This window comes from Orcinus orca, chromosome 19 (assembly GCF_937001465.1).
Source record: "Orcinus orca chromosome 19, mOrcOrc1.1, whole genome shotgun sequence".
Lineage (NCBI taxonomy): Eukaryota > Metazoa > Chordata > Mammalia > Artiodactyla > Delphinidae > Orcinus > Orcinus orca.
Window position 1 is genome coordinate 41,999,574 of NC_064577.1, and position 27,408 is coordinate 42,026,981.

Consider the following 27,408-nt stretch of genomic DNA (forward strand, 5'->3'; position numbering starts at 1 on the left):
TAAACTAAAAAAAGGAAAAAAGAGGGTTCATCACGGAATTAAGTCTTTCCTTTCTGATCTATTAAATTAGAACTACAAACCTCACCATCTGTGTTCTTCAGAGTCCCTGATTTTCAGAAAAATTCTCATTCCCTTCTTAAGCCTTTCCACTTAAAAACCATGATAGCTTTTCACATCCTCAGGAGTCAGTTTCTCTGAAATAAAGATCAGAGAGCATTATTTCAAGTCTTCTTAATATCAAATTTATCACAGAATTCAGAGGTAAGTCTCCATAAAACTCAAGCACTTTTAAAAAGTGCTTTCTTCTGTTCCTCAGAAGACAAAACCTATTTTTCTATTCAATTTCCAAATATTCGTACACTTTAGGAGCAGGAAACCTCCTGAGGACAAAGACAGAAACTACTTCCTTTTACATTTGATAAATGAAGAATCCAATTTAGTTGTTGCTTTTTATCATATATTTTAAAAGATCTAAGAGGTATTCCAGTTACCACTACAATCTGAGGGCTTTACTCAAATGGTATTCTGCTGTTATAAAACTCAGGTTTCAATACCAAGTTATTTTACAAAGAAAAAAATTTTTATTTTAAATCTAAATCTTAACGACATCCACTTTCATGCTGAGTGACCTCAGGTAACAGCACCCTCCTTTGATCTCAGCTTTGATTACAGAGTAAATTACAGTTTTTGTACCAAAGTACCCAACAAAATCCCACAGGGGAAAAAAAAACAAAAAAAACACCTGACCTTGAACATTTTTAAGTAGGCTGTCTCCCTCAGCAAAGTCTCAAGGGCCTTAGTTCTACCTTACAAGACTCAGTCATATGGATAGGAATTTGGGATGTCAACAAGAAAATTATCTCTCCTTTGTTAAATACATGTTCAATTCTTTAATATCCTATTAAACTGCTTTGTAATATAAAGGAACAGAGAGACAGCTAAAAGAGACATTTCAAGATTCTCACTGAAAGACCATTTAGCTCTGTCTACTCTGTCTCCAGATAATCTAAAGAGAAGACAGTTGTGTCTTCAAGAGGAAAAGGTTCCAAATGTTTCCCCAATGCAATTCTTCTGATCCCATAGTTCAAAACAAACAAACAAACAAACAAAACAAAACACCTCTCTAACAGTATGAGAGATGGAACATAAATATTCAGCAGAAAGAGAAAAATCAGTTGCTCTAGGACAAAGAAAAGTCACATAACAGACAATGGGGTTTTTGTTTGGTGTATTTTCATACCAGGTGGATAGAGGTGGCAAGATTTTCCAAGCAAGGACGTTAAAAACTCACTGATGGGACTTCCCTGGTGGTCCAGTGGGTAAGACTCTAAGCTCCCAATCCAAGGGGCCTGGGTTCAATCCCTGGTCGGGGAACTAGATCCCATATGCATGCCGCAACTAGGAGTCCGCATGCTGCAACTCAGAAGTCCGAATGCCACAACTAAAGAAGTCCACATACCGCAACGAAGGTCCCATGTGCTGCAGCTAAGACCCGGCGCAGCCAAAATAAATATAAATAAGTAAATAAATATTTTTTTTTAAAAAAGGTTTTACGGATATTAAAAAAAAAAGAACCATTGATGAATCAGCTGTCAAGACCATTCAATAAAATAACCAACCTTAGAAACATTCCCATCAAACAAGTGCAAAATGAGCAAGCCCACTTTGCGTATTTCTCAACCATGTTACTGACAGAATCAATAGCAAGAAACCAAGGGTAACTGCAACAATGAAAATAAGTAGAAAATGATTAGGTAGGTTTTTTTTGGCCACACCATGCGGCATGCAGGATCTTAGTTCCCTGACCAGGGATCAAAGCTGGGCCCTTGGCAGTGAGAGTGCAGAGTCCTAACCACTGGACCACCAAGAAATTCCCTGAATGGGTAGGTTTTTGTTAAAACTGGATTCCAAATTCAACAGCAAGCACTCCATTCTGATAAGCATTTCATTTAACAACTATTCCTTAAATAACCCTATAATGGCCCTGTACCAGTTTAGACATTACCCTGAACTAAGAAACTTTAGAGGAACATTTCATGTATCTGTGTCCATTTTACCCAATGAGCTCTTAAGCACAGACAGTACCGTATCCTTCTATAGTTCTTTCCTATTATTTTACAGCACAGAGTAGGGGCTCATCTGTCACTTGTTGAACCGAACCAAATTTAAAAGTAGCATTGTCTGAAAGAGCAAGCAAGCCTGAGTTGAGGGAAAAAAGCAGTGAAGGATGGATCAATGTGCCAGAAATGGAAAAGACAAGAAAAGAGGTAAGGAAGAAACACAAGGCTATATACACATGTGTAGTTCAGTGTTCCAAAAAATCTTAACTTGCTTAACTTGCTGAGTTTATTCATTCATTAATCCATCTATCATATGATAAACATTTATTGAGCACCCACTAGGTGCCAAAGCATTGTTCCATAACAATGGTTCCCAAGCGGGGTGATTTTGTCCCCCAGGAGACAGTTGGCAATGTCTGGAGACATTCTGACTGTCATGACTAGGAGGTGCTACCGGCATCTAGGAGGTAGAAAACAAGGATGCTGCTAAACACTCTATAGTGCACAGGGCAACCTCCCACAACAAAGAATTTTCCCGTCCAAAAATGTCAATAATGCTGAGGTTGATAAACCCTGTTCTAGAGGCTGAACTAGACAATTTTTTACAATCTTGGGGCCTATATTCTAGAGGAAAAGATAAACAAGGAAACAAATACAATCTCAACATTTCCATTACTGACAAAAAGAATGAAAAAAAGAGAATCATAAAGGGAGAGTGCAGGAGTAGGGTATAGTGTTCTTTTAGATGAGGAGAGGGGTGGGGGCTGGGGGCTGGCTCTCCAAAGAAGTCTCTCCACGAACAGCCAAGCCCTGGAAACATCTGGGGAAAGAGCATTCCAAAAAGAATTCACAAACATCAAAGGGAAAACCGCCTGAGACAGTAATGAGCTTGATGTGTTAGAGAACTAGTGAAAAAGCCAGAGTAACTAGAACAGGGTGAGGTGAAGAGTGAGAGGAGATGAAATCTGAGGCCTCTGTAGGCCATCCTCCAAATCCAAAAGTAGTATCCTTCTCCATCCAATATGCCTATTATACCAAAGAAGTCTAAACAAACCAACAGCTTCACACCCAAAGTAAACAAGTTCCATCAGTTATCTCGTTCACTAATCTCACAGACTGTACACCTCATCTCTCGTTGGCTTGAGTACAGCTAGGGACCTAGGTACTAACTGAAAGCCTTCCAGGGTTAAAAGTCCCCTGATGGCAGTCTGCCTACCTGTCCACCTGCCCTTCAACCTTGCTCCTGAAAAGCAGTACAGTATGGGGAAGGAGGGGCTCATTACCACAGTGGCGTAATGGCATCCAGTTCCTAAGTCACAGAACCCCACATGGGAGAACAGCCAGGAGCTACTGCCTAAGAGTATTCACATGCCACTGCAGGAGACTAACGAACAGCAGGAGCCAAACAGGTTCCTATAATTACGGAGGAACTGATGTCAACACTGAACTATGAACACGCCTCCACGTGTTCTAGGACAGAATACAGCAGAGAGTTTCCACTAAAGCACTTTTGGTTTCTCTAAAATACAAGGAAACAGACTAGAGTAACATTCTTGTTATTCATATTTTACCACCCTCCCCGCCCAAAAAAGCTTTATATAGTCTGAAAATAATCTACAGCCCTCGTCTCTCAATGGAAAAGGTGCTCCCTCCCCCTTGAAATTCAATTCAGTCAAACCTGGTGAAACAGATTTCTATCATATGTAGAAATGGAATTAATTAAAATTCCAAGGTTACTCCATGAAGGGAAAAAAATCACTTTTCCAACTGCACGCATATTTCATCATGGAAATTCAACTCTGCAGCAAATCTGATTGATCCAACAAGTAATTTTTTAAAAAATCACAAAGGGACTTCCCTGGTGGTGCAGTGGTTAAGAATCCGCCTGCCAATGCAGGGGACACGGGTTCGAGCCCTGGTCCGGGAAGATCCCACATGTTGCAGAGCAACTGGACCTGTGAGCCACAACTACTGAGCCTGCGCTCTAGAGCCCACGTGCCACAACTACTGAGCCCTCGTGCCACAACTACTGAAGCCTGCGCGCCTAGAGCCCGTGCTCCACAACAAGAGAAGCCACCGCAATGAGAAGCCCGCGCACCGCAACAGAGTGGCCCCCACTCGCCGCAAGCAGAGAAAGCCCACGCGCAGCAACAAAGACCCAACGCAACCAAAAATAAATAATAAGTAAACTAATTTTTAAAAAAATTACACGCACACCATGATAATTTAAACTGAAAATCCTAGACTTCTGCAACTAAACCTGGATGTTTTACTCTTTACCTCAATGATTTTTCACTGTTACAAGCAGAACACAACCCTAGAAGAGAAAAGGACAGAGGCAAAAGAAAGATATATAACTATATGACGAAATCCTTTCAAATATAATTTTCCTAATAAGAGCATAAGTATACATCCCAAAGTGCAGCTTTTCCCCCTAATATGACTCTTTCCTCTTGTCTCAGATTATTTTTCAAAAGCCCGAAAAACATAAACTCAGAAGCCTACATATTCATAGACGACTTGATGTGGTAAATATTAGGTACCACAGGTTATGATTCCCAGTTACAGGGCAACCCAGCAGCCAAGTCCTCTCATCTAAAATGATCACAAATCAATGAGAAGTCTACTCTTGTGTGCAATAAAATAACCACATCTGTGAAAAATTACTTCAATAAAAAGACGGCTAGAGATAACTAATGCAAGAGCAACTGTAAACATAATACCTGAAAATCGTCCTAAACAGAGATCAGAGAATGACTTCACCAAACATCCCCAGCCCCTACCACACCCCTCAAAGCAAAGAGAAAATCCTACTATCCTGAAAGCACTGAAGTATTGGGAAGGTGGGGGAACATATATAGAAAATAGTCAACTGCAGTAAATCAGTAATAGTTCAAAGTGCTGTAGTGCTTCAAAACATAGCCAGTGATTCATAGTCAATGAGACAATAACACTTTATTTTTATTTTTTGGCCGGGCGGCTTGCAAGATCTCAGTTCCCCGAGCAGGGACTGAACCCAGGCCATGGCAGTGAAAGCCTGGAATCCTAACCACTAAGCCACCAGGGAACTCCCAAGACAATAACACTTTAGATTTAGCACTGTTTTTGTGACTTCATTCAGCAAAACTGTTTCAATGAAACCTGTAAAATTCTACTAGAGCTGTTTTGATAGAGCTGTTCATCTTAGAATGTAAATCTATGTCAGAGCTGACATGGCTTCCTCAGGCTGCATTTTAGCTAATAACAGCAAGACTTCCAACACCTGAGTACTAGGGTACTACACTTGGCCTCTACAACATAGCTAAAACAGGTACTATTTAGCTCCTGATCGCCAAGCGACTCACAGCAACCAAGGAGCAGCAGCAAACACCTCATTTCCAGGTGTTTTACATACCAACAATAAAAGATAACAACTGTTATTCCTTCTAAGGCCTAGGGATCTACAACACAAAAAGAAGAGAATGTGCCCTCTCATATTGTCAAAGTTAAAAACAAACTTCAGGGCTTCCCTGGTGGCGCAGTGGTTGAGAGTCCACCTGCCGATGCAGGGGACACGGGTTCATGCCTTGGTCCGGGAGGATCCCCCGCGTGCCGTGGAGCAGCTGGGCCCATGAGCCCGCTGGGCCCGTGGGCCATGGCTGCTGGGCCTGCGCGTCCAGAGCCTGTGCTTCGCGACGGGAGGGGCCACAGTAGTGAGAGGCCCGCGTACCGCAAAAAAAAAAAAAAAAAACAAACTTCAAATCACAGTGTTTTAACATCTCCAAAAATGATGCTGCATAAATCTAAGGCAGATAATTAGTAAATTTGTTTTTAAAGCCTGAGTCAATTTTCCATTTCAAATACAAAAAAATAGATTCCTGGATTTGGACAGTGAAATGATGCAGAGTAGCTCAATGTTCATAACTAATATTTCCTCCCCACCCACACATCCCAGGAACCAGTGGGTTTACAAATGTTGGCTAAAAAAATGGAGTCATACAAGGCCAAAGTTATTACCATTAGCCAGCATTTAACTACAGAAGAGAGGAGTTAATCAGATGAAGGACACACATTCTAATTTAGAAATCCAGACCAAAGCTAGACAGACTAAAACATAGTCGGAATACAAAAGCAACTTAGGATAGCAATAAATGGTTTAGAAGATCCTTCTAAAACAGAGCTTCCAAACTTGTCTGAAGATAAGACACATCGTAGGGCATCTGTTTAAAAATCAAGCACAAAAAAGATTGCTGGGCCCTAATCCAGACCTACTAAAATCAGAAATTTTGCAGGAGAGAGATCTGGGAATCTGTATTTTCAATGAGCACCTTAAGTATTCTTGGTGTTAGGGAAGTCTGGAACACAGGGTTCTAAAGGAGCATTAGCAATCAACTGCTATCTGAATGGGTTTCAGTAAAGAAAAGGTGATGAATATGTTGGTTAAACATGAATATGTCTGTACATTTATCACACATAAACACCATCAAAATTACAGCAAAGGGATTTTTTAAGGCATAAACTTCAAAAAAGAAAAAAAAAACGGGAAAGGAGACAACAACATAAAGAGAGACGTCAACAAAATTTTGGAAGCTGGAAAGCAGATGCACTAGTGATAAATAACTTCACAGAAAGGAAAAAGCTAAATGCTTGCAGCAGTAAGAAGCAAGCAGGTTCCTACCACAGAATCTCAGAAAAGGCTCAGAAATTGGAGGCACCTAACACCTCTGGATAAAGGAGTGTAGGAGGGGCTAAAACAGAATTGGTTGAAAGTCTGTATAAGAAATAAGATTCTTCCATCCTCTCTGCCCCCTCCCCCATGATGCCTGGCAGAAGATGAGAGAAGTTGAACCAGAGGGCCTCTTGAACCAAGGGACCAGTCATAGCTAAGGGCAGCAGAGCCATAATGAAAACAGAGGGATCAAGTGAAAGTCTAACTTGTACTCAACAATGAGACCTCTTCCCCCATCCCCAGCTCTCTTCTCCCACTTGGCTCCAAAAACACCTGCTGCTGGGCTTATATTCTCCAGGCAGAAGACTGGAGCAGCCCTCTCTGAGGAAAGTGACCAGTGCCAATTCACCCTAAAATGGTGCCCACCACTTGATGAGCCAGGGCTCCACACTCAGCTTTTTAGTGCCTCATCCTTAAAAATGAACAGACATAGCCAAGAATTATCAGACATTTCAAGAAAACCTCTAACATGAAAGACAGGAATCAAAGCAAACAAAACACAATTCCTGACAACATGCAAAAATATTTATATATAAAATTCCAAAAAAATTTCCTGGAAATTAAAAGTACTGATAGCAAGGACTTCCCTGGTGGTGCAGTGGTTAAGAATCCACCTGCCAATGCAAGGGACACGGGTTTGAGCCCTGGTCCGGGAAGATCCCACATGTTGTGGACCAACTAAGCCCACACGCCACAACTACTAAGCCTGCAAGCCACAACTACTGAGCCCGCGTGCTACAACTACTGAAGCCCGTGCACCTAGAGCCCGTGCTTCACAACAAGAGAAGCCACCACAATGAGAAGCCCGCACACCACAACCAAGAGTAGCCCCCACTCGCCACCGCAACTAGAGAAAGCCCGCATGCAACAACAAAGACCCAACGCAGCCAATAAATAAATAAATTAATTTTTTTAAATTGATAGCAAAAAAAATTGATAGCAAATATTAAAAATACAATAGAAGAGTTGGAAGAAAAAACTAAGGTTATCTGAAAATTGAATGAGAAAGAAAAAATTCACAAGGGAAAAAAAATTACAGGGCCATTCTAGGAGTTTCACCATCTGGATTCCCCAAAACGGGTTCCCAGAAAGAGAGAAGAGAGAAATAATTATCATAGAGAGAATACATTATAAAAGATGTTAATACAAGAAAACTTCCCAAGACAGATGGAAATAAGTTGCAGACTGAAAACGCCCACTGAAGGTCAGCCATGATGATTTTTTTTTTTTGGCCGCACCACCAGGCTTGTGGGATCTTAGTTCCCTGGCCAGGGATCAAACCTGGGCCCCCAGCAGTGGAAGCATGGAGTCCTAACCACTGGACCACCAGGGAATTCCCAAGCATGATGAATTTCAATAACCATCCCAACGCACATCACTGCATTTAAGAATACCAGGGATAAAGACAAGACCCTAAATGGGACTTCCCTGGCAATCCAGTGATTAAGACTCTGCGCTTCCACTGCAGAGTCTTCCAGGGGGTGCAGGTAAAGACAAGACCCTAAAATCTCTCAGAGGAAAAACAGATCCCACACAAAGAATCTAGAATCGGAATAGCATCAAACTTCACAATATGATTTTTGAAAGTTAGAAAATGACAAAGGCTTAAAATTTCCAAAGAAATATGATCCCCAACATAATATTTTATATCTAATCACACTACCAACCAGCGTGAGGGTAGAAAAGAGATGATTCAGACATGTAAGACCTCAAAAAATGCACCCCCTCCTATAGACCTTTTTTCATAAAGCCTCTGGAAGAGACTCCACTAATGTGTTTGAGTGTACTGAAAAGAGAAACTTTCATCCGAGTTTAGGGATGAATTAATGATTGACACTCAGAAAATCAAGCAAAAAAAAAAAAAAAACAAAAGAAAAAAGGCAATTATTATACTTAGGGGAAAAAAGTATGAAGAAGGAAATATAGTACACAGTCAATATACTGGATGCTTTTTTTTTTTTCCTTCTTTTGATAACACTCACCTCTACTCCCTTCTGGACTCATGGGAGAGGAGGGAGGCTGGAGGTCTGGGAACGACTTTTCCTAGAATCCCCTGTCAACGAGGTTGTGGTTTAAATTCCACCGACACAACTCATTCACTCAAGATCTGGAAGATGGAAGGAAGGTAGATGCTACTACTGACCTTCCAGGAGCAATGAGCAGGTGTGTGGCCTCCAACAGATGACAGACATGTGGTTTGCAGCAGTTTTCAATATTCTGTAAATTGCCTGCTTTGGTATTTAAGGCAGCCAAGATTATTAATGGTTGCAGTTTCTTACAATCCCCACAAGTGGCTTTCCCTGACCTATGCTCCCCTGGCCTTCCAATGATTTGGTAATCTGTGAAATCTCAAGAATGGTTGGTTTTTCTATTTGAATCCTGATACATAATACAAAATATTGATTTAATCAAGATTGTGATATATCTCTATTAGGCAGATAGCAGGAAGGGTTGAGCGTGAAAAGCAACATAAGAATGCAAAATTCAGTGTCCACAGTAGAAATTCAATAGATAATATCTAAGAATTGAAAAACCAAGACATAACAGTGTGAGTATACTATGTAGAAACACGAAGGTAATATACATCAGGAAAAGAATACCAGAAGTATTCAAAGTGACTGAGGACAAATAAGGAGAAATGGAGCAGCTTTTTAAATTGCAAGACGTATAGTACTATTTGACTCCTTAAACGATGTATTCTTACTCTATTGATTTTTTTAATTTAATTACTAAAAATCAAAAAAATCTAACACCGTATAAGCAAAACCAAGCTTCAGACTGACCAAAATTTCAAAAAAATGAGGTCAGTACTGGATCTGTTACCAATGCAGTTAAAGAGAGTAGAAAATCCCAAACAAACCAAAATAACCCGTGTCTCACTCACTGTAATGGAAGCAGGCTGCCTAATGCAACCCGAATCTCTGGCACAGCCTGGGTGTAACCAAACAATGTTCACCACCCCAGAGCTCACTGCACCACAGGTCAAATATGGGAGGAACTTCCAGGCCACTATGAGAATTCGTGACCAAAATTTCACTGCAAAGGTAGCACAAAAATAGAGGAATAAATCTTAAAATCAATTACCTTAGCCCCCTTTTTAAAAGGTCTTCTCCTCAATTTAATGCAACTAATTGAAAAACAAAAATAACCATCTGTTGTCAAAATATCTTTAGAAGTTCTAAGAAACTGTTAATGAGATTAAAAGACTGTTACCAGGTAGGCTGAAACCTAGTCACCGATGACAAAAAACAGCTCTTCTCACTCTAGGTTGGCCATCTCATAGCACTAGCCCTCGACTTCTGTGTGCCTTCCTTCATTTGCACACCCCAAATATAAAAGTAGAAAGCTTAGACATAGAACAGTCAGAAGTAAGGAAAATCAGTGATGACAGTCTCTGTTAAGCCTGGGCTTCCCTGGTGGCACAGCGGTTAAGAATCCACCTGCCAATTCAGCGACACGGGTTCGAGCCCTGGTCCGGGAAGATCCCACATGCCGTGGAGCAACTAAGCCCGTGCACCACAACTACTGAGCCTGTGCTCCAGAGCCCGCGAGCCACAACTACTGAGTCCACGTGCCACAACTACTGAGGCCCGCGTGCCTAGAGCCTGTGCTCCGCAACAAGAGAAGCCACCATAATGAGAAGCCCGCACACAACAGAGTAGCCCCCGCTCGCCACAACTAGAGAAAGCCCGCATGCAGCAACAAAGACCCAACGCAGCCAAAAATAAATTAATATTTTTTAAAAAAGGCCTGAAAGAAAATTTAAGCAGATGCTCCATAAAATGTTGATCCAGACTCCACATGGAGAGAAGTGTCATGCCTCATTTCAAAGATAATATATTAAGTCCCAACTCACCACAGATAATCTTATAACAAAGCTATGACTTTCATTGAAGAGTCTCTTTCTCTCACTCTAACACCCTTAAGCCATCAGATACACATATGCTCCTTGCTGAAATGCTAGAAAAATTTGCACATTTTCATTCCTTGATCACTAGTGATGATCTGCTAAACCAAGAGTCTACTTTGAGCTATGAAAACAGGGCAAGCTGATCCAATTACACAAGAAAGGTACTAAATCAAACAGGACCACCTGGGCTTTGGGGACGAGTACTGTGATTCCTGAACAAACGTCAATATAAAATACACAGCAGATATAGCAGATAAAAATGTTTTCATATATTAAGAGTTATAATGGCCCTTGAGCTACTGATTCATTTGCATGTCCAATAAGTCGTAGGCATCATGTTAAGACATATGGCCTAGATGATGGGTATGACAAATTATATTCAGTAGTTCACAATAAGAACATCTGTGTTCTCTCTCCAGCCCCATGAGGCTTACAAAAAAAAAACAGTCAATAGTCTCCAGAAGTGAAGAGGTTTTCTGTTTCCTAAATAAGCAGGTCTGGCAAACTAACAATCCCATCATCCCCCATATAAGAATTGCTCCCCAACAATCTCCAAACCAGTTCTCAAGAGCCCAAAACTTTAAGTCCTAATCCAGCCACACAAGTTTAATTTGCAGGACCTAAAAGAAATCAAGATTAAAAGAATAGGCTTTACCCAGGAAAGTTTTTAGAAAACACGTTCCACCGTACAGGCATCATACTCCTTCATGATATTGAAGGTTTCAGCATCAACACTGGTCAACTACTACATGTGGAAAGAAGTGGTGGGAAAAAATGTCTATTGTAAAGGTTGAGCTCAAAATTTACTATGCCATTTATCTGTATCTTTGGAGAGCTCACACTCTCTGAAGCCTTGCCTCCTATCTCTCTGCTTCTCACTCCCTAAGCTCCAGACACACTGGAACTTCCTTCAATTCTTCAAAATAGCCAAGTTCTTTCCCTCCTCAGGACCTTCATCTATGCCATTTCCTCCCTTCATCCTTTAGGTTTCAGCCTTAGAAGTCAATTCCTCAGGGACCTTCCCTGAGTGCCTGCCTTCCCAATGAACCAGGATTAGGCTTCTCATTAGCTCTCTCCACAGCACTTATAGCAAGAGTCATTAATTATTTGTTTAATGGATGTTTCCCCCACTAGACCATAATCGCATGAGTGCAAGCTCTGAGTCAGTTTTGTTCACTGCTGTATCTCCAGCACCTACCACAGTGCCTGGCACACAGCAGGAGCTCAAAAATTGTCACATAAGTGAATGACAGGGCCCCAAAAAAGCAGCTTCAGCAATTCTACTTATAATTTACCCTACAGATACGGTCACACATGCACAGGACCAAATACATATAGTTATTCACCGGAGCATAGTTTGTAACAGCAAAAGACTGGAAACATTAAATATCTACCAGTATAGGGCAGGTGCCCACTCTCTTTACTGCTCATGCGGAATGATGGTCAAAATAAGTTTCTTACAAACTGCAGATAGAATTAGCAGTATGCTACACTCGTTTAAAAAAATGCAAGAAATGTATGTATTTGCTTTACATGTACACAGTATCTCTGCAAAGGATCTCAAGAAACTGATAATATTAGCTGACTCTGGGGAGACGAACTGGAATGAAGAGTAGACAAGGGTGGAGGGCAGACTATTGACTGTAAACCTTTTTTTTAACCTGTCAAATTCTGGGCCACGTGAGTGTATTATCTATTTAAAAGAATGATATTTGTCAGGACTTCCCTGGTGGTCCAGTGGCTAAGACTCCACGTTCCTAATGCAGGGGACCCAGGTTCAATCCCTGGTCAGGGAACTAGATACAACATTCATGCCGCAACCAACAGTTCGAATGCCGCAACTGAAGAGCCCGCACGCAGCAACGAAGATCCCGTGTGCTGCAACGAAGACCCGGCGCAGCCAAATAAATAAATAAAGTATTTTTTTTTAAATAATATTTGTTAAAGACAGTCCTGTCCTTATAAGACAGTGATAGCAAGAGTTTAAATTAATCTCATACCTGGATCTTTGATGACAAACACCCTGCCTACATCTGAGCACAGGGAAGGTAGAAGTGGAAAGAAGGAAAACTCACTATCTACAAATCTTAGACAGCTTGTCCCACAGTAGACTGTACCACTTTAGAAAATGCCTTTTTTTCTTTTTTAAACAACCAATTGTTCCAATCTGGACTTATGGAGAATGTTTCACAGTCAGAGGGATTATTGGGAGGAAAAAAAAAGGGATTATTGGATTCAGCATTTCTATAAGCACAGAAAGCCGGTTGATGAATTTGTACTGAAGAATTATCATAAATACCAACTAAACACAAATTACTTTCACTCAGGGGCCTCAGTCTAAATGGAGCTTAATATGAATCCATGAAGTTTAAGAAACTAAAAATTTTTTGAAAACCAATTATTAAAATGGGGAGGACATCTACACACGTTCCTTGGATATACAGATGTGCCAAACTTCAAGACACTCTTCAGGAAAGACAGACCTGAGACTAGGCTGAACACAACTCCAATAATCATATTTGTTGCCACAATCAAAGCCCTGGACCAGAGTCAAAACCTTTGGATCTGAACCTGCATATCAGGAACAGAATACTCTGGACTAACGATGGCAAGAGAAAGGTGAATCCAGGGCCACCAAGAAGAGGATTTGTTTTGGGGTTATCTCCAATGTTACATGGGCCACTGTCACACCCTGCAAGAAATGATCTTCATAATCCATTCCAAGACCTAATGGAGACACAGTTATCTTCAAATAATTATCCCCTGAAAAACAAAAGGGTAGGAACTTCCCTGGTGGCGCAGTGGCTAAGACTCCGTGCTCCCAATGCAGGGGGCCCGAGTTCGATCCCTGGCCAGGGAACTAGATCCCACATGCCGTGGAGCAACTAATAGTTCGCATGCCACAACTAAGGAGCCCACATGCAGCAACTAAGACCCGGAAAAACCAAATAAATAAATAAATATTTTTTTAAAAAGGGGGTATTCACTAAGTAGAACACACTGAAAAGGACATTTACCAAGTAGCATTAAGTACTTAGTGTAGGGCTTCTCTGGTGGTGCAGTGGTTGAGAATCTGCCTGCTAATGCAGGGGACATGGGTTCAAGCCCTGGTCTGGAAGGATCCCACATGCCGCTGAGCCTGCGCTCCGCAACAAGAGGGGCCGCGACAGTGAGAGGCCCGCGCACCGCAATGAAGAGTGGCCCCCACTTGCCACAACTGGAGAGAGCCCTCGCACAGAAACGAAGACCCAACAGAGCAAAAATAAATAAATTAATTAATAAACTCCTACCCCCAACATCTTCAAAAAATAAATAAATAAAGTATTCAGTGTAGTCATACTAAATTGCTCTAACTTTGCCAAGCCTAAATGGCAAGTTAGAAGCCAATTCCTGGCTCCCTTATTTGATAACCTATTTGCCTCCACAGGCATGGTAAGCCAAAATATTAAAAGATCTAAGACTGACACAGACATTAGCAAATGTATCACCTTCTTTCCCTACTAACATTGTTTTTCTCCATAAAGTTCTATTCAGCATTTTAAAATACCCCTCGATAATAATACCAAGAAGTGCGTGTGAGTTTAGCCCGTGGCTCCCCAGGCTCAAAGGCTTGGGAGTGAGAGTGAGGCGAAAAAAAAGTGGGAAACACTCTCTTCCTCAATGCCTTGGACTTCCAAAGCCAGGCAAAGGCAATGATTCTGCATTTAATCACCAGATGAATAAGTAACAGATTTGAATTTAGGAGAAACATAAAGGCGTGTAAGAACATTCAGTAAAGAGTACCGCCTCCATTTCCTTGCAGAGCAGCTCTCAGGATCTGCCAATGAACCTCACTTTGACATGAAACACCCCATCCACTCTAATCCGGGCCACATCCCTCAAGAGACAGTCAACCGGAACTCTGCCAACTTCTGCTCGGGAGCTGTGTAAAGAACAGTAGCAACAAGAGCCTACTTTGGGAAGGAGATCAACAATCACACTCAAGAAGAAAAGAAGTTATTTGGCAACGGGAAGCATGTTGCCAAAATGTTAGTCACAGCTTCAAGGTCCTGGTTTGTGTTTCTGCAACTATTCTTTGCTTTGACAGAGTCCATTCTCTGGCCCAGCAAACCCAGCTCAGCTTCTGTCCACCCTCCCCATTTGAAGCAGTCAAAAATCCTTTCAATTTGGTGGTATCAAACTGTGACACAGACAAGATGTCCACCAGGGACTGAAAAGGAGGAAAAAAAATGTGCAATTTGCCATTTTCCACTTCGGACTGGCTCCAGTAGAGCAATGGAAACACGTGACAGGATCAGAAAAATGGAGAGCCATTATTTGAAAGAAGCAGGCTATACCAAAAGTCTGCCCAGAGCGCTGCCTCCGCAACTTATTTCAATACCTTAGAGGCAAACCAAAAAGACTCTCTGTAGGCTGAAATGACAGCAAAATACTAAGCAAGTCTTTACCCCCAAATAAGTGTACAGGTGGGTTACATCCTGATAAACCTAGTGTAAGTTGAAAATACTGTTAATTCGAAAAGACATTTAATACGCCTAACCTACTGAACATCATAGCTTAGCCTAGCCTCCCTTAAATGCGCTCAGAACACTTACATTAGCCTAGAGTAGGGCAAAATCATCTAACACAAAGCCTATTTTATAATAAAGTGTTGAATATCTCACGTCATTTACTGAATACTGTACTGAAAGTGAAAGACAGAATGGTTGTATGGGCACAGAAAGGTTGTAAGTGTATCAGTTGGTGTGGCTGACTGGGAGCTGCGCTGTCTGCCTCTGCTCAGCATCACAAGAGAGTATGGTGCCAAATCAGGAAAAGATCAAAATTAAAAATTAGAAGTACAGCTTCCACTGAATGCATATCACTCACACACCATTATGAAGTTGAAAAATCTTTAATGGAACCACGGTAAGTCAGGGACCACCTGTATACACTTCATACCTGCACTTCTTCCTGGGGTTGGGTTGCTGAAACAGCCTGAATCAGCAGGCCCACGGTTTTCAAAATTACTTCAAAACAATAAGAACACAGGTTCAAGTCCACCAGGTTACTCTCCCAATCAAAGAGCCCAAGAAGTCAAGAAAGAACATCCAACAATTTTCTCTTCAAAAGAAATAGGACTTGTGCTTTCCCTTCTTAAAAGCCATCAGTAAAACCAGAAAACTGTACAGTTCTCAACACCTTCCACTTTCCTCTACATTTCACCTTTGTGTTGACATCACCTAACTAATCAGTACCAACTAAGGTAAACACTACTCTGATATCAAGTGTGAGTTAGAATCTGCCCCTTCTTAAGCAAATCCACATCAGACTTCAGAAATGCCAAGACCTTCAGGAACACTTCTAAGCTAAACAAATTCACCTAAGGGCAAAGTGTTTATAGAGTATTATGCCCAAAGAAAACGCTAGAACAGTCAAGATGCTAAAGGATTAAGAATAAAGAAGCTAAAATTGTCCACAAGCACACTGCTTCCCCAACAACTGGCAAAAAGGGCCAAAGTGACTGGACCAAAGCAAAAGGCTCAACTGTCTACAACACTATTTTCCAGTGAATTCTCAAAGACAATAAAATAGAAATAAAATACTGCATTCTTCCACATTCTCCATCAACCAACCTTATTTATTCCCAATTCTAACTTCCCCATCTCGGTCTTGATGGCAGCCAATACAATGTAACACAACAATATGAAATTTTTGGCTACTAAAAGTTGACACTGAGAAAAGTTTAAAAATTGGACATGTATCAAATCAAAACCAACTCTTCCCTGGCACAAAAAAAAAAAAATGTGCAAGGCTGAGAGGAAGAAACTGGGAAAGACATGTCTTCTAAATATCAATATCTCAATCCGATTTTCAGGGATCACTTCTTTGCAACCACTTTAAAGATCCCATTTGGTTAACACAATCTTTTAGAAGCAGAGAGGGATCAAACCTACATTTCCAAGGGAAAAAAATGAGACAGTTTAATGATTTGCCTCAAAGTTACTTAGTAAATCCTTAGGAGTCCTTGTTCCCTGAGGTTCTGTTCTGGTTTGTAAAAGGAGAAAAAAAGTCACTCAAAACATACCATAAGTCATTCAGAAACAAACACAGGGCAAAAATAACACGATGAAAAGGGAGGTGGATCCTGGAGGTGCCCAGAACTAAGACTTCACATCACTCCAACCTGAACCTTCAATTGCAGGTTGCTCCCATGCGAACCCCAAGGTTTCTCAATCCAACCTTTAACTCAAATCTGATTCCTTCTCAACTAATGTTCTCCAGATTCCCTCTAGAGTAAGCAATTTCCTCAGTTATCCCTTCAACCATTGGTTTTCACTCATCAACTCCCAAAATGTCACGGCGGCCTCCTCACCCGGAGCATCCTGTTAATTACCTGTTCCCAACAGGTCCTCCCTCCCCATCTCCCTTTTTGCGCACGGTTACCTCGTTCCTCACCCTGAGTCGCCGTCTTACCTTACCCAACCCTTCAGGATCCCTTATTTCCCGTCTCTCAATAACCTTCCTCACCTTTTCACAGTCGGCGCTCGCCCCACACCAATTCCCGACCACTCCTCCCTACTTAGATTCCCCACGCCCCCTCTTCTCCAGGTTCTTCAGGCCCAGCCCCCACTCGCCCTCCCCTCAGGTCCCGCCCCCAGGACCCTCTCTCCCACAGGCCCCTCCTCCAAAGTCCCCCTCTCTCCTCAAGCCCCGCCCCAATCGCCCCTCCCCCGGCTCTCCCTCCCATTCAGGTCCTCAGGTCATTTCAGCGACGGACCCACCCTCCCCGGCCTCTTCCCGACCTGGGCACAGCGGCTCCGGGAGCGAATCCTCCGCCACCTCCGCTCCGGCTCCGTCCCGTCCTGCTCGCCCCCCGGCAAGCTCCCTTTCTCGCCGCCGCCCCTTTTGCCAACCCGGAAATGGATCTGCTCCCACCGTCCCCAGCGTCCGCGAACAAAATGGAGGAGGGGGAAAAGGAGGAGGGAGCAGAGAGCGAAGAGAAGCTGCACGCATGCGCCCCTGGAAAGCCCGCCTCCTGCCAGGGCACGTAAAGGCGGAAGTGGGCGGGTGGCCGCCATCTGGAGAAGGTCGCAGGAATTTGGTTTAGCAGCTAAAAGCTGGGATCGCAACTTTGGCTGCGATTAGAATCACCTGGTAAGACTTGACTAAACAGTGATATCTGAGTTCCATCCCCAGAGATTCTGATTTAATTGGTCTTGTGTATGGCTAGGCATCGGAACTTTTAAAATTGCGAAAGTGATTCTAACATGTTGCGGAGGTGGAGAATCACTGAGCTGAACATCTTTTTGAATATCTTTTTCATCTTTTTTGCGCGCGCGCGCGCACACATACACCCCATAAATATCCTTTCCTAATTTCGAGTTAACGAAGAACGCGCCCCAGTCAACCTTGCAAGGGCTCAGTAGTCAAGCTCTGGTTGTCACGGGAACAGAGGCAGGCCTTGTTAACAAGTTATCCTTAACGTCATCTTAGCTGCCTGACTCGAACACCTGTGAACATCCGTCTCCTCTTTACCGGGCCTGGGCTTCCTCAGTTTCCAGAGCTGGTGGTTGGTGCTGCGGACTTCCAGCTGCCTGGATCAGGGAAAGGAATCCTGTGCCCTCCCTGGTGGGGCTGCTGTTAACTCGGTCCCAGCTGACTAAGGATCCCTCCCTAGTCCACCCACAAAAATGCTTTTCCGTTGCAGTCAACCCCATTGTCTTATATCTTCACAATGTCCTTTGGGTCTCTCCATCATCCTTATTTACGCTGAATCCGAAGTAAGGGGATAGAATTGGGACTTAGTTCTCACTGCTTACCGCGTGCCTTTGGGCCGCAGCTACCCTATCTGTAAAATGGGTCTACATAATAGTGCCTGTCCCAACTATTTCATAGGGTTGTTGGAAGGCTCAAATGAGGTGATGAATAGGAAAGCACGTGATAAAGTGCTTTCATCAGGTCCCCAACTCTTAAATGCTTTAATGGAAAATTGAGGAATTTTCAGGGCAAACAAAGTAAGTGAAGGCAGGGGACATAAAGAGAGATAAGTGGAACACTGAAGCAGGCTTTTGCTCTGAGGACACTTGCCTAACTAGATGAATTTGAGCTTTTTCCAGGTCTTGTGGGAAAAGAAAACACCCCAGGACCTCCTCAACAGGGGAGTTTAACAGGACATTCTCCTTCATAAAGATGGGACCCCAAAGGACTACATCCTCATGGTTAGGGTGAACCAGAAGTAAACCTGTCCCCTCCTCCCTTAGATGTAGGGTTAATAGAGATAGATTCTAGGCTCAGATGATAATAGATTTTTCACACAGAATGTTCAGTAAGACAGTGAAAGTCATGTGGATAATTCTTGGTTGTGCAGAATGGTCCCTTCCATTGCCAAAATATAGCATCCCTAACTCCTGCCTACCAAACGCCAGTAGCATGAACTTATCATTGGGATAAACCAAAAAAACACCACAGGGAATTCCCTGACGGGCCAATGGTTAGGACTCCGTGCTCTCACTGCTGAGGGCCCAGGTTTGATCCCTGGTCAGGGAACTAAGATCCCACAAGCCTTACAGTGGGGCAGAAAACAAAAAAAGCTAACACAAATTTCCAACATGCATCCATGAAGAACCACTGCCCCATGCTACACTGTCAAGTTGCCAGGGGCCAATTTGTGAAGGACTTTATTATCTCTCATGAAAAGTTAGATTTTTATCTCTAGGGCAAGAGGGAAACCACTAGAAAGTTTGAGCCGAGAACTGCCATGACCCACTTTGCCTTCTAGAAAGATCCCTCTGACTGACTGCAGCATAGAGGATGGATTAGAGGGGACCAGGTTAAAGGCAAAAGTGTTGTGGACATCTAAGTGAGAGATGATGGATGCCTGCACTGAGTGGCCGCTGGGTATGACTGGGCACAAAGACTCTGGAGGCAGTGCTGTCGGAAGAGCCCAAGGCCTCGAGTCTTAGTTCTCCCCACTACTGAATAGGGTGAGACTTTGGGCAAGGTACTCAACCTCTACCAGCCTCAGGCTCCCCATCTGCAAAGTGGAGAAAAGACTAAATGGAATGCACCTGAACCATGTACACACTTGGAAAGCATTCATGAGTCATAGTATATTCACTATGTCACATTTGTTGCTGTCTGCAGGCTCTCTCTAGTTTCGGTGAGTGGGGGCTACTCTTCGTTGCAGTGTGCGGGCTTCTGCATTGGCAGGCGGACTCTTAACCACTACGCCACCAGGGAAGCCCTACGTTCTTTTTTTACATTCTTTTCCATTCTGGTTTATCCAAGGAGAGTGAATATAGTTCCCTGTGCTATACAGTAGGACCTTGTTGCTTATCTATTGTCTATACAATAGTTTGCACCTACTAACCCCAAACTCCCGGTCCGTCCCTCCCCCACCTCCAAGCCCCTTGGCAACCACAAGTCTGTTCTTTCTTTATGTCTGTGCAGAATAATGACATTTTAATTGATCAATAGCTACAAGTGACTAACGGCTCCCAGCTTGGACCGTATAGCTCTAGTAGTTTTCCAGAGCTTAAATATTCTAGGGAAGAATACTTTATAGGTGCTGCTGTTAATAGCATTATGCCGGGAGGCGAACAGTGTCAGGCTGGCCCATATTAGTGGTGGCTGTGTTTGACTCTGTGGTTAAGGAGGCACTGCCAGATTTCTCCATTAAAAAGACACTTTGTTTTTTCTCTTTGCAAAGACGCTTTGTTTTTTCTCTTTGCAGTTACTATGTGGTGATTTTTGCATCTGGCAAATATCCTGTGTATCCTAACCATTCACTCTTGTTAAAAAGTTATTTTTAAATGTGTTGTGTAGGGCTTCCCCGGTGGCGCAGTGGTTAAGAATCTGCCTGCCAATGCAGGGGACACGGGTTCGAGCCCTGGTCTGGGAAGATCCCACATGCCGCGGAACAACTAAGCCCGTGAGCCACAACTACTGAGCCTGCGCGTCTGGAGCCTGTGCTCCGCAACGGGAGAGGCCGTGACAGTGAGAGGCCTGCGCACCGCGATGAAGAGTGGCCCCCACTCGCCGCAACTGGAGAAAGCCCTCGCACAGAAGCGAAGACCCAACACAGCCAAAATTAAATAAATAAATTAAAAAAAAAATGTGGCAAGTAATTGAGTTACTTTTAAAAAAATAAATAAATGTGTTGTGTAATATTTCAATCATACAAAAAGTTTAAAGACTAATATAATGAACACCCGTGTCTCCACCACTCAGCTTAAATGAAATCTTACCTTACAGCTGAGGCTCCTAGTACCTGCCCCCAGTCACAGGCTCTTCCTTTCTCCCCAGAGGCCACGACTTTCCTGAGTATGGTATCATTTCCATGAGTTTCTGTAAACTTTCATTACATATGTATATATCTCAAAACAATATAGTGTTTTGCATTCAGGGGGAGTAGCAGTTTTACTGAGATATAATTTGCAACCACTATTTAAAGTGTGTATAGTCCGGGACTTCCCTTGTGGCGTAGTGGTTAAGAGTCCGCCTGCCAATGCAGGGGACACGGGTTCGAGCCCTGGTCCAGGAAGATCCCACATGCCGCGGAGCTACTAAGCCCGTGTGTCACAACTACTGAGCCTGTGAGCCACAACTACTGAAGCCCGCGCGCCTAGAGCCCGTGCTCTGCAACAAGAGAAGCCACCGCAATGAGAAGTCCGCGCACCACAACGAAGAGTAACCCCTGCTCGCCGAAACTGGAGAGAGCCCGCGCACAGCAACGAAGACCCAACGCATACAAAAAAGAAAATAAATAAATATATAAATTTATTTTTAAAAAAGAACATATATATGTGTATAACTGAGTTACTTTGCTGCACAGCAGAAATTAACACAACATTGTAAACCAACTTTACTTCCATAAAAAATAAATTTTAAAAAAGGGCTTCCCTGGTGGCGCAGTGGTTGAGAGTCCGCCTGCCGATGCAGGGGACACGGGTTCGTGCCCCGGTCCGGGAAGATCCCACATGTGGCGGAGCAGCTGGGCCCGTGAGCCGTGGCCGCTGAGCCTGCGCGTCCGGACCCTGTGCTCCGCAACAGGAGAAGCCACAACAGTGAGAGGCCCGCGTACCGCAAAAAAAAAAAAAGTGATTAGTCTGAATTGACATATGCTGTGGGTATAACCTGCATACCAGATTTCAGTGACTTAATACAAAAAAAAGAATGTAAAATGTCTTAATATTTTTATATTGATTACATGTTGAAATGATATTATTTTGGATATATTGAGTTAAAGTATTAAATTAACTTACTTGTTTCTTCTTACTTCTTTAATGTGACTACTAGAAAAATTTTAATTACAGATATGGCTCACATTATATTTGTATTGGACAGTCCTCTCTAGGCAGAACTAATAGCTTATACTCTATAGAGGGGATGGGGATGCAAGTAAACAAGAGCATGGGGAAACAATCAGACAAGTCAAGAATTTACAAGACATCTGTCCTAGACTTTGAAAAGTCAATGTCATCGAAAAGAAAAGAAGCTGTTCTAGATTAAGAGGCTAAAGAGAAATAACAGCCGAATGCAACGCATGGACCTTGATTAGATCCGGATTTTTTTTTTTTTTTTTCTGTACGCGGGCCTCTCACTGCTGTGGCCTCTCCCGTTGCGGAGCACAGGCTCCGGACGTGCAGGCTCAGCGGCCATGGCTCACGGGCCCAGCCGCTCCGCGGCATGTGGGATCTTCCCGGACCGGGGCATGAACCCGCGTCCCCTGCATTGGCAGGCGGACTCTCAACCACTGCGCCACCAGGGAAGCCCAGATCCGCATTTTTTTAAGTTTTCTTAAAGATTTTTTTGAGACAACCTGGGAAAATTAAATATAGACTGAATATTAGCAGATATCATGGAACAACTGTTGATTTTCTTAGGTGTGATAATGGTGTGGTAGACATGTAAGGGAACGTACTTACTCTTAGGAGATTTCTGCTGAGGCTTTTAGGAATGAAATGATATTAACGTTTGCAACTTACTTTCAAGTAGGTTGGCAAAAGAAAAAGTGTGTGTGTGTGTGTGTGTGTGTGTACAGAGAGAACAAAAGCAAATTTAGCAAAATGTTAATCATAGAGTCTAAAAAGATCTAAGTATTCATTGTACTAATCTTTCAACTTTTCTGTGTTTGAAATCTTTCATGATGAAAAGTTGGGGGAACAAGGCAAAGTAAAAAAGGAATGAATGGGACATGAGGAGGTAGAGACAACCCTTTCAGGAAGTTTGGCCTAGAACTGGAAGTGAGGGGGTACAGAAGCTAGAGCGTGTATGTCAGGTGAAGGAAAGCATTTGTAGGGAGTTCCCTGGTTGCCTAGTGGTTAGGGTTCCGGGCTTTCACTGCCGTGGCCTGAGTCCAATCCCTGGTCAGGGAACTGAGATCCCACACACACAAAAAAGAGTTTGTAAAAATGGAGAGTTGAGAGGGGTTTAAACGCTTAATGGGAAAGAGCCAGTAGAAAGGCAGAGAATGAAAGATATGGGTTATTCTGGTCAAATTTCTCATGCCTGGAGATAGACCCTCTGAGAGAGTCAAGATTCTACCCCGCTCTCCCCGTCCCAGGCCTCCTCCCTATTCCCAAGCGTGGTGAGAAGTAATCTTGGTGGCGACACCTAGTGGATGCAAAGGGCACTGCTTAAATTCTTCACTGTGCACCAGATCCAGAGAGCATCTTATTACATCTTATTTATTACACGCTAAATTATTTCCACCTTTTTTTCACTGCTAAGCTAGCCTAGGAGGTGAAACATTATTAAGTAAGCTCATCCTCTCCCCATACAGCCCACAGGGCTCTCTGACCACCTCGTGTCATGAGGGGCAGCTCTCAGTGCTGAGCAATGCTCCCATGTCCACACTTTGCCCATCAAACCCTTTGCCTGCTTCAAGGACTGGGTCATCTCTTCCAAGAAGTTTTCTCTCTCTGTTTTTTTTTTGTGTGTGTGTGTGTGTGTGTGTGTACTTTTTGGCCACACCCCACAGTATGTGGGATCTTAATGCCCAGACCAGGGATTGAACCCACATCCCCTGCATTGGAAGCACAGAGTCTTCTTTTATTTTGGTTGCATTGGGTCTTCGTTGCTGTGCACGGGCTTTCTCTAGTTGTGGTGAGCGGGGGTTACTCTTCGTTGCGGTGTGCGAACTTCTAATTGTGGTGGCTTCTCTTGTTGTGGAGCACAGGCTCTAGGCACGCGGGCTTCAGTAATTGTGGCTCACGGGCTCTAGAGTGCAGGCTCAGTAGTTGTGGCACATGGGCTTTGTTGCTTTGCGGCATGTGGGATCTTCCAGGACTAGGGCTCGAACCCATGTCCCCTGCATTGGCTGGCGGATTCTTAACCACTGCACAACCAGGGAAGTCCCTGGAAGCACGGAGTCTTAACCACTGGACCACCAGGGAAGTCCCCCAAGGAGTTTTCTCTTATTGTCCCCCACCCCCCTATCCCCAGACGAGTAGTGAATCTCCTTGACTTAACTCCTAGAGCATTTATCATCCTGTGTCTTGTCCCCTTCTTACAGCTCCTATTTCAAACAACCTAATTTACTCATTCAGCAAATATGTATCGAGTGTCTTCTCGGTGCCAAGTACTGTTCTAGGTTCTGAAGAGTGAACAAGAGAAACACATGGAGCTAACATTCTGGGGGCTGGAGGAGCAAATACACAAAGAAGAGTAGATGATGTCAGGTAGCGATGAGAACCTTGAAGAAAACACAGGAGGATTAGGGGAGAGAGAGTGGGGGGTGTGCGGGGGTGGGATCAGAATAGTCAGGAAAGGCTCAGGGAAGAGCAAAGGTAAAATCCCTGAGACAAGAATGAGTGTTATGTGTTTTAGGAGCAGTAAGGCAGTCAACGTGGCTGGAGTGGGATGAGTGAGAGAAGGGAGAGGAGGTGAGGTCAGAGAGAGAGCATTTTGATTTTTCACCTAAGTGTTATCAAAAACAGAGGAGCATTATAATAATCAGAATTGTTTTAGTTGAACTGTAACATTACAGTGAAATGTATAAATCTCAATGGACACACACACACACACCTGTAACCACATCCAGGTCAAGATACAGAACATTATGTTCATAGCAGCACTGTTTGCAGTAGCCAAGACATAGAAGCAACCTAAATGTCCATCAACAGATGAATGGATAAAGAAGATATGGTCCATATATACAATGGAATATTACTCAGCCATAAAAAAGAATGAAATATTGCCATTTGCAGCAACATGGATGGACCTGAGATTATCATACTAAGTGAAGTAAGTTAGACAGAGAAAGACAAATATCATATGATATCACTTATATGTGGAATCTAAAAAAATGTTACAAAGCAACTTATTTACAAAACAAAAATAGACTCACAGACATAGAAAACAAACTTATGGCTACCAAGGGGGAAAGTGGGGGAGAAATAAAGTAGGAGTTTGGGATTAACAGATATACACTACTATATATAAAATAGATAAACAAGGACCTACGGTATAGCACAAGGAACTATATTCAATATCTTTAATAACCTATAATGGAAAAGAATATATATATATACACATACATATATGTATATGTACATATACATATATGTATAAATGTATGTGTATATACATAACTGAATCACTTTGCTGTACACCTGAAACTAAACACAACATTGTAAATCAACTATACTTAAATGAAAAAAAAAAGATACAGAACTTTTTTCTAAACCAGGGAATTCCCCTGGGCATATTTTTTTTAATTAATTAATTTATTTATTTGGCTGCGTCAGGTCTTAGTTGCGGCACGCGGGCTCTCTAGTTGTGGCACGAGGGCTTAGTTGCCCCGCAGCATATGTGGGATCTTAGTTCCCTCACCAGGGATCGAACCCTCATCCCCTGCATTGGAAGGCGGATTCTTAACCACTGGACCACCAGGGAAGTCCCTGACACAGAACATTATTATTACCACACAGGGCTTCTTCACACCCCTTCAATACTCTCTCCCACCCCATGAGTAACCACTATTTTCACTCCAATCCCCATAATTTTGCCTGTTTTTTAACTTCTCTAAACAGAATTATATAGTGTGTAGTTTATATGTCTGGTTTGCTTACTCAATATTATGTCTATGAGATTCATTTACACAGGTAGTAGTCATTTGTTCCTTTTATTGCTATGTAATATTCCATTATAAGAATATACTACAATTGATTTGTCCATTCACCTGTTGAAGGATACTTGGGTTTTTTCTAACTTCTTTATCATGAATATACACCTAGGAATAGAAATGCTAGGTCACAGGTACGGTGTACATTTAGTTTTAGTAGATACGACCGCACAGTTTTCCAAACTGGTTGTACCAATTTAGACTCCCGCCAGCAATGTACAGAAGTGCCAGTTGCTCCGCATTCTCACTGACACCTGGTATCGCTGCTCTTTAAGTTTAGCCATACATTATCTGATTCAGGTTTGTAAAAGAGCACCCTGGCTGCAGTGTGGAGACCCAATTGGTGGGGTTAAGAGCAGGTTGGAGAAAGGAAGCTGAGAGCCCAGGTAGGAGGCTAGTGCAGTCGTCCAGGGAAGACGTGAAAGCGTCTGGACTGGGTGGTAATAGAGAAATCGTAGAGAAGTGGACTGATCAGGTTGTGTTCTGGAGTTGTAACCGCCGGGCCGGGCCGATGAGATGAGTGAGGGATGAGGGATAGAGGCATAGAGGGTGAGTCTTAGATTCTCGCCTGGAAGCCTGGAAAACTTGGGTGGATAAGAGGACCTTTTTTTTTTTTTTTTTTTTGTACGCGGGCCTCTCACTGTTGTGGCGTCTCCCGTTGCAGAGCACAGGCTCCAGACGCGCAGGCTCAGTGGCCATGGCTCACGGCCCAGCCGCTCCGCGGAATGCGGGATCCTCCCGGACCGGGGAACGAACCTGCGTCCCCCTCATCGGTAGGCGGACTCTCAATCACTGCGCCACCAGGGAAGCCCGAGAGGACCATTTTCTGAGATGCAGAAGACTGAGGGAATAACTGATGCAGGATGAGGGAAGGTCAAGGGCTCACGTGTAGCTATTTGAGTATGTGATGTCTCCTGGAGCTCAGGCTCTCATTAGAGCCTAACACGAGGCTCTAGATTCTCCGCATAGTATAACTGGTAGGTACTGGTTGTGTGCAGAGTGCATGCTGTCTGGGTAGCGGCTAGAGCAGCGGTCCCCAACCTATTTGGCACCCGGGACCGGTTTCGTGGAAGACAATTTTTCCACGGATGGCGGGGGGGATGGTTTAGGCGGTAATGCGAGCAATGGGGAGAGGCAGATGAAGCTTCGCTCGCTCACCCGCCGCTCACCTCCTGCGGTGCGGCCCGGTTCCTAACACGCCACGGACCACTACCGGTCCACCGCCTGGGGGTTGGGGACCCCTGGGCTAGAGAACGTGCATGCTGTCTATAGCGGACACATCTGGGTTAGGGGCCCCGTTCTGCCCCCTCGCTCGCCCTGTAACTTGGACATTATGCTGGGACTGCCCAGCTTCTAGCTTCCACCTCACAGTGTTGGAATTAAACGCGATCACATATCCATGGCACCTGAAACGTGGAAGAACGAAAACATTCACGCTTGCAAGTCCCAGGCACTAGGTGGCTTTTCTCCCAAGGTTAGCGCCTTTTCCTCTCACCCACATTTTCAAAGTCACTCCAGAACAGCCTGGTTGAGGTAGCCCAGAGCCCCAAAAAGTGACTCCCTCTCCCCTCCCTCGGCCTTTCCTTCCCCAGGCTCAAAGAAACAGAATGGAGAACAGCAG

General features: G+C 43.4%; 1 protein-coding gene and 1 non-coding gene across 8 annotated transcripts in view; both read right to left on the minus strand.

Annotated features, from left to right (window-relative positions):
* Positions 1 to 17,754, minus strand: part of WIPF2 (WAS/WASL interacting protein family member 2) — a 43,549-nt gene extending 25,795 nt beyond the window's left edge. For 2 of the 7 annotated variants that reach the window (XM_033411011.2, XM_033411012.2), the window contains exons 1-2: positions 17,464 to 17,594; positions 81 to 194 (exon numbers count right to left, since the gene is read on the minus strand). Coding sequence is in view for 1 of the 7 variants with exons in the window: in XM_049701401.1 (XP_049557358.1) it covers positions 17,464 to 17,739 (276 nt within the window). In the remaining 6 variants the exon portion in view is untranslated. Of the gene's footprint in view, positions 1 to 80; positions 195 to 14,461; positions 14,601 to 17,463 lie in introns of all 7 variants that reach the window. The other 5 variants (XM_049701403.1, XM_033411014.2, XM_033411013.2 and 2 more) reach the window with 5 other exon arrangements.
* Positions 8,029 to 8,101, minus strand: TRNAW-CCA (transfer RNA tryptophan (anticodon CCA)). Its single transcript has one exon. It is a non-coding gene; the product is annotated as a tRNA-Trp (tRNA).
* Positions 17,755 to 27,408: the final 9,654 nt, after the last annotated feature.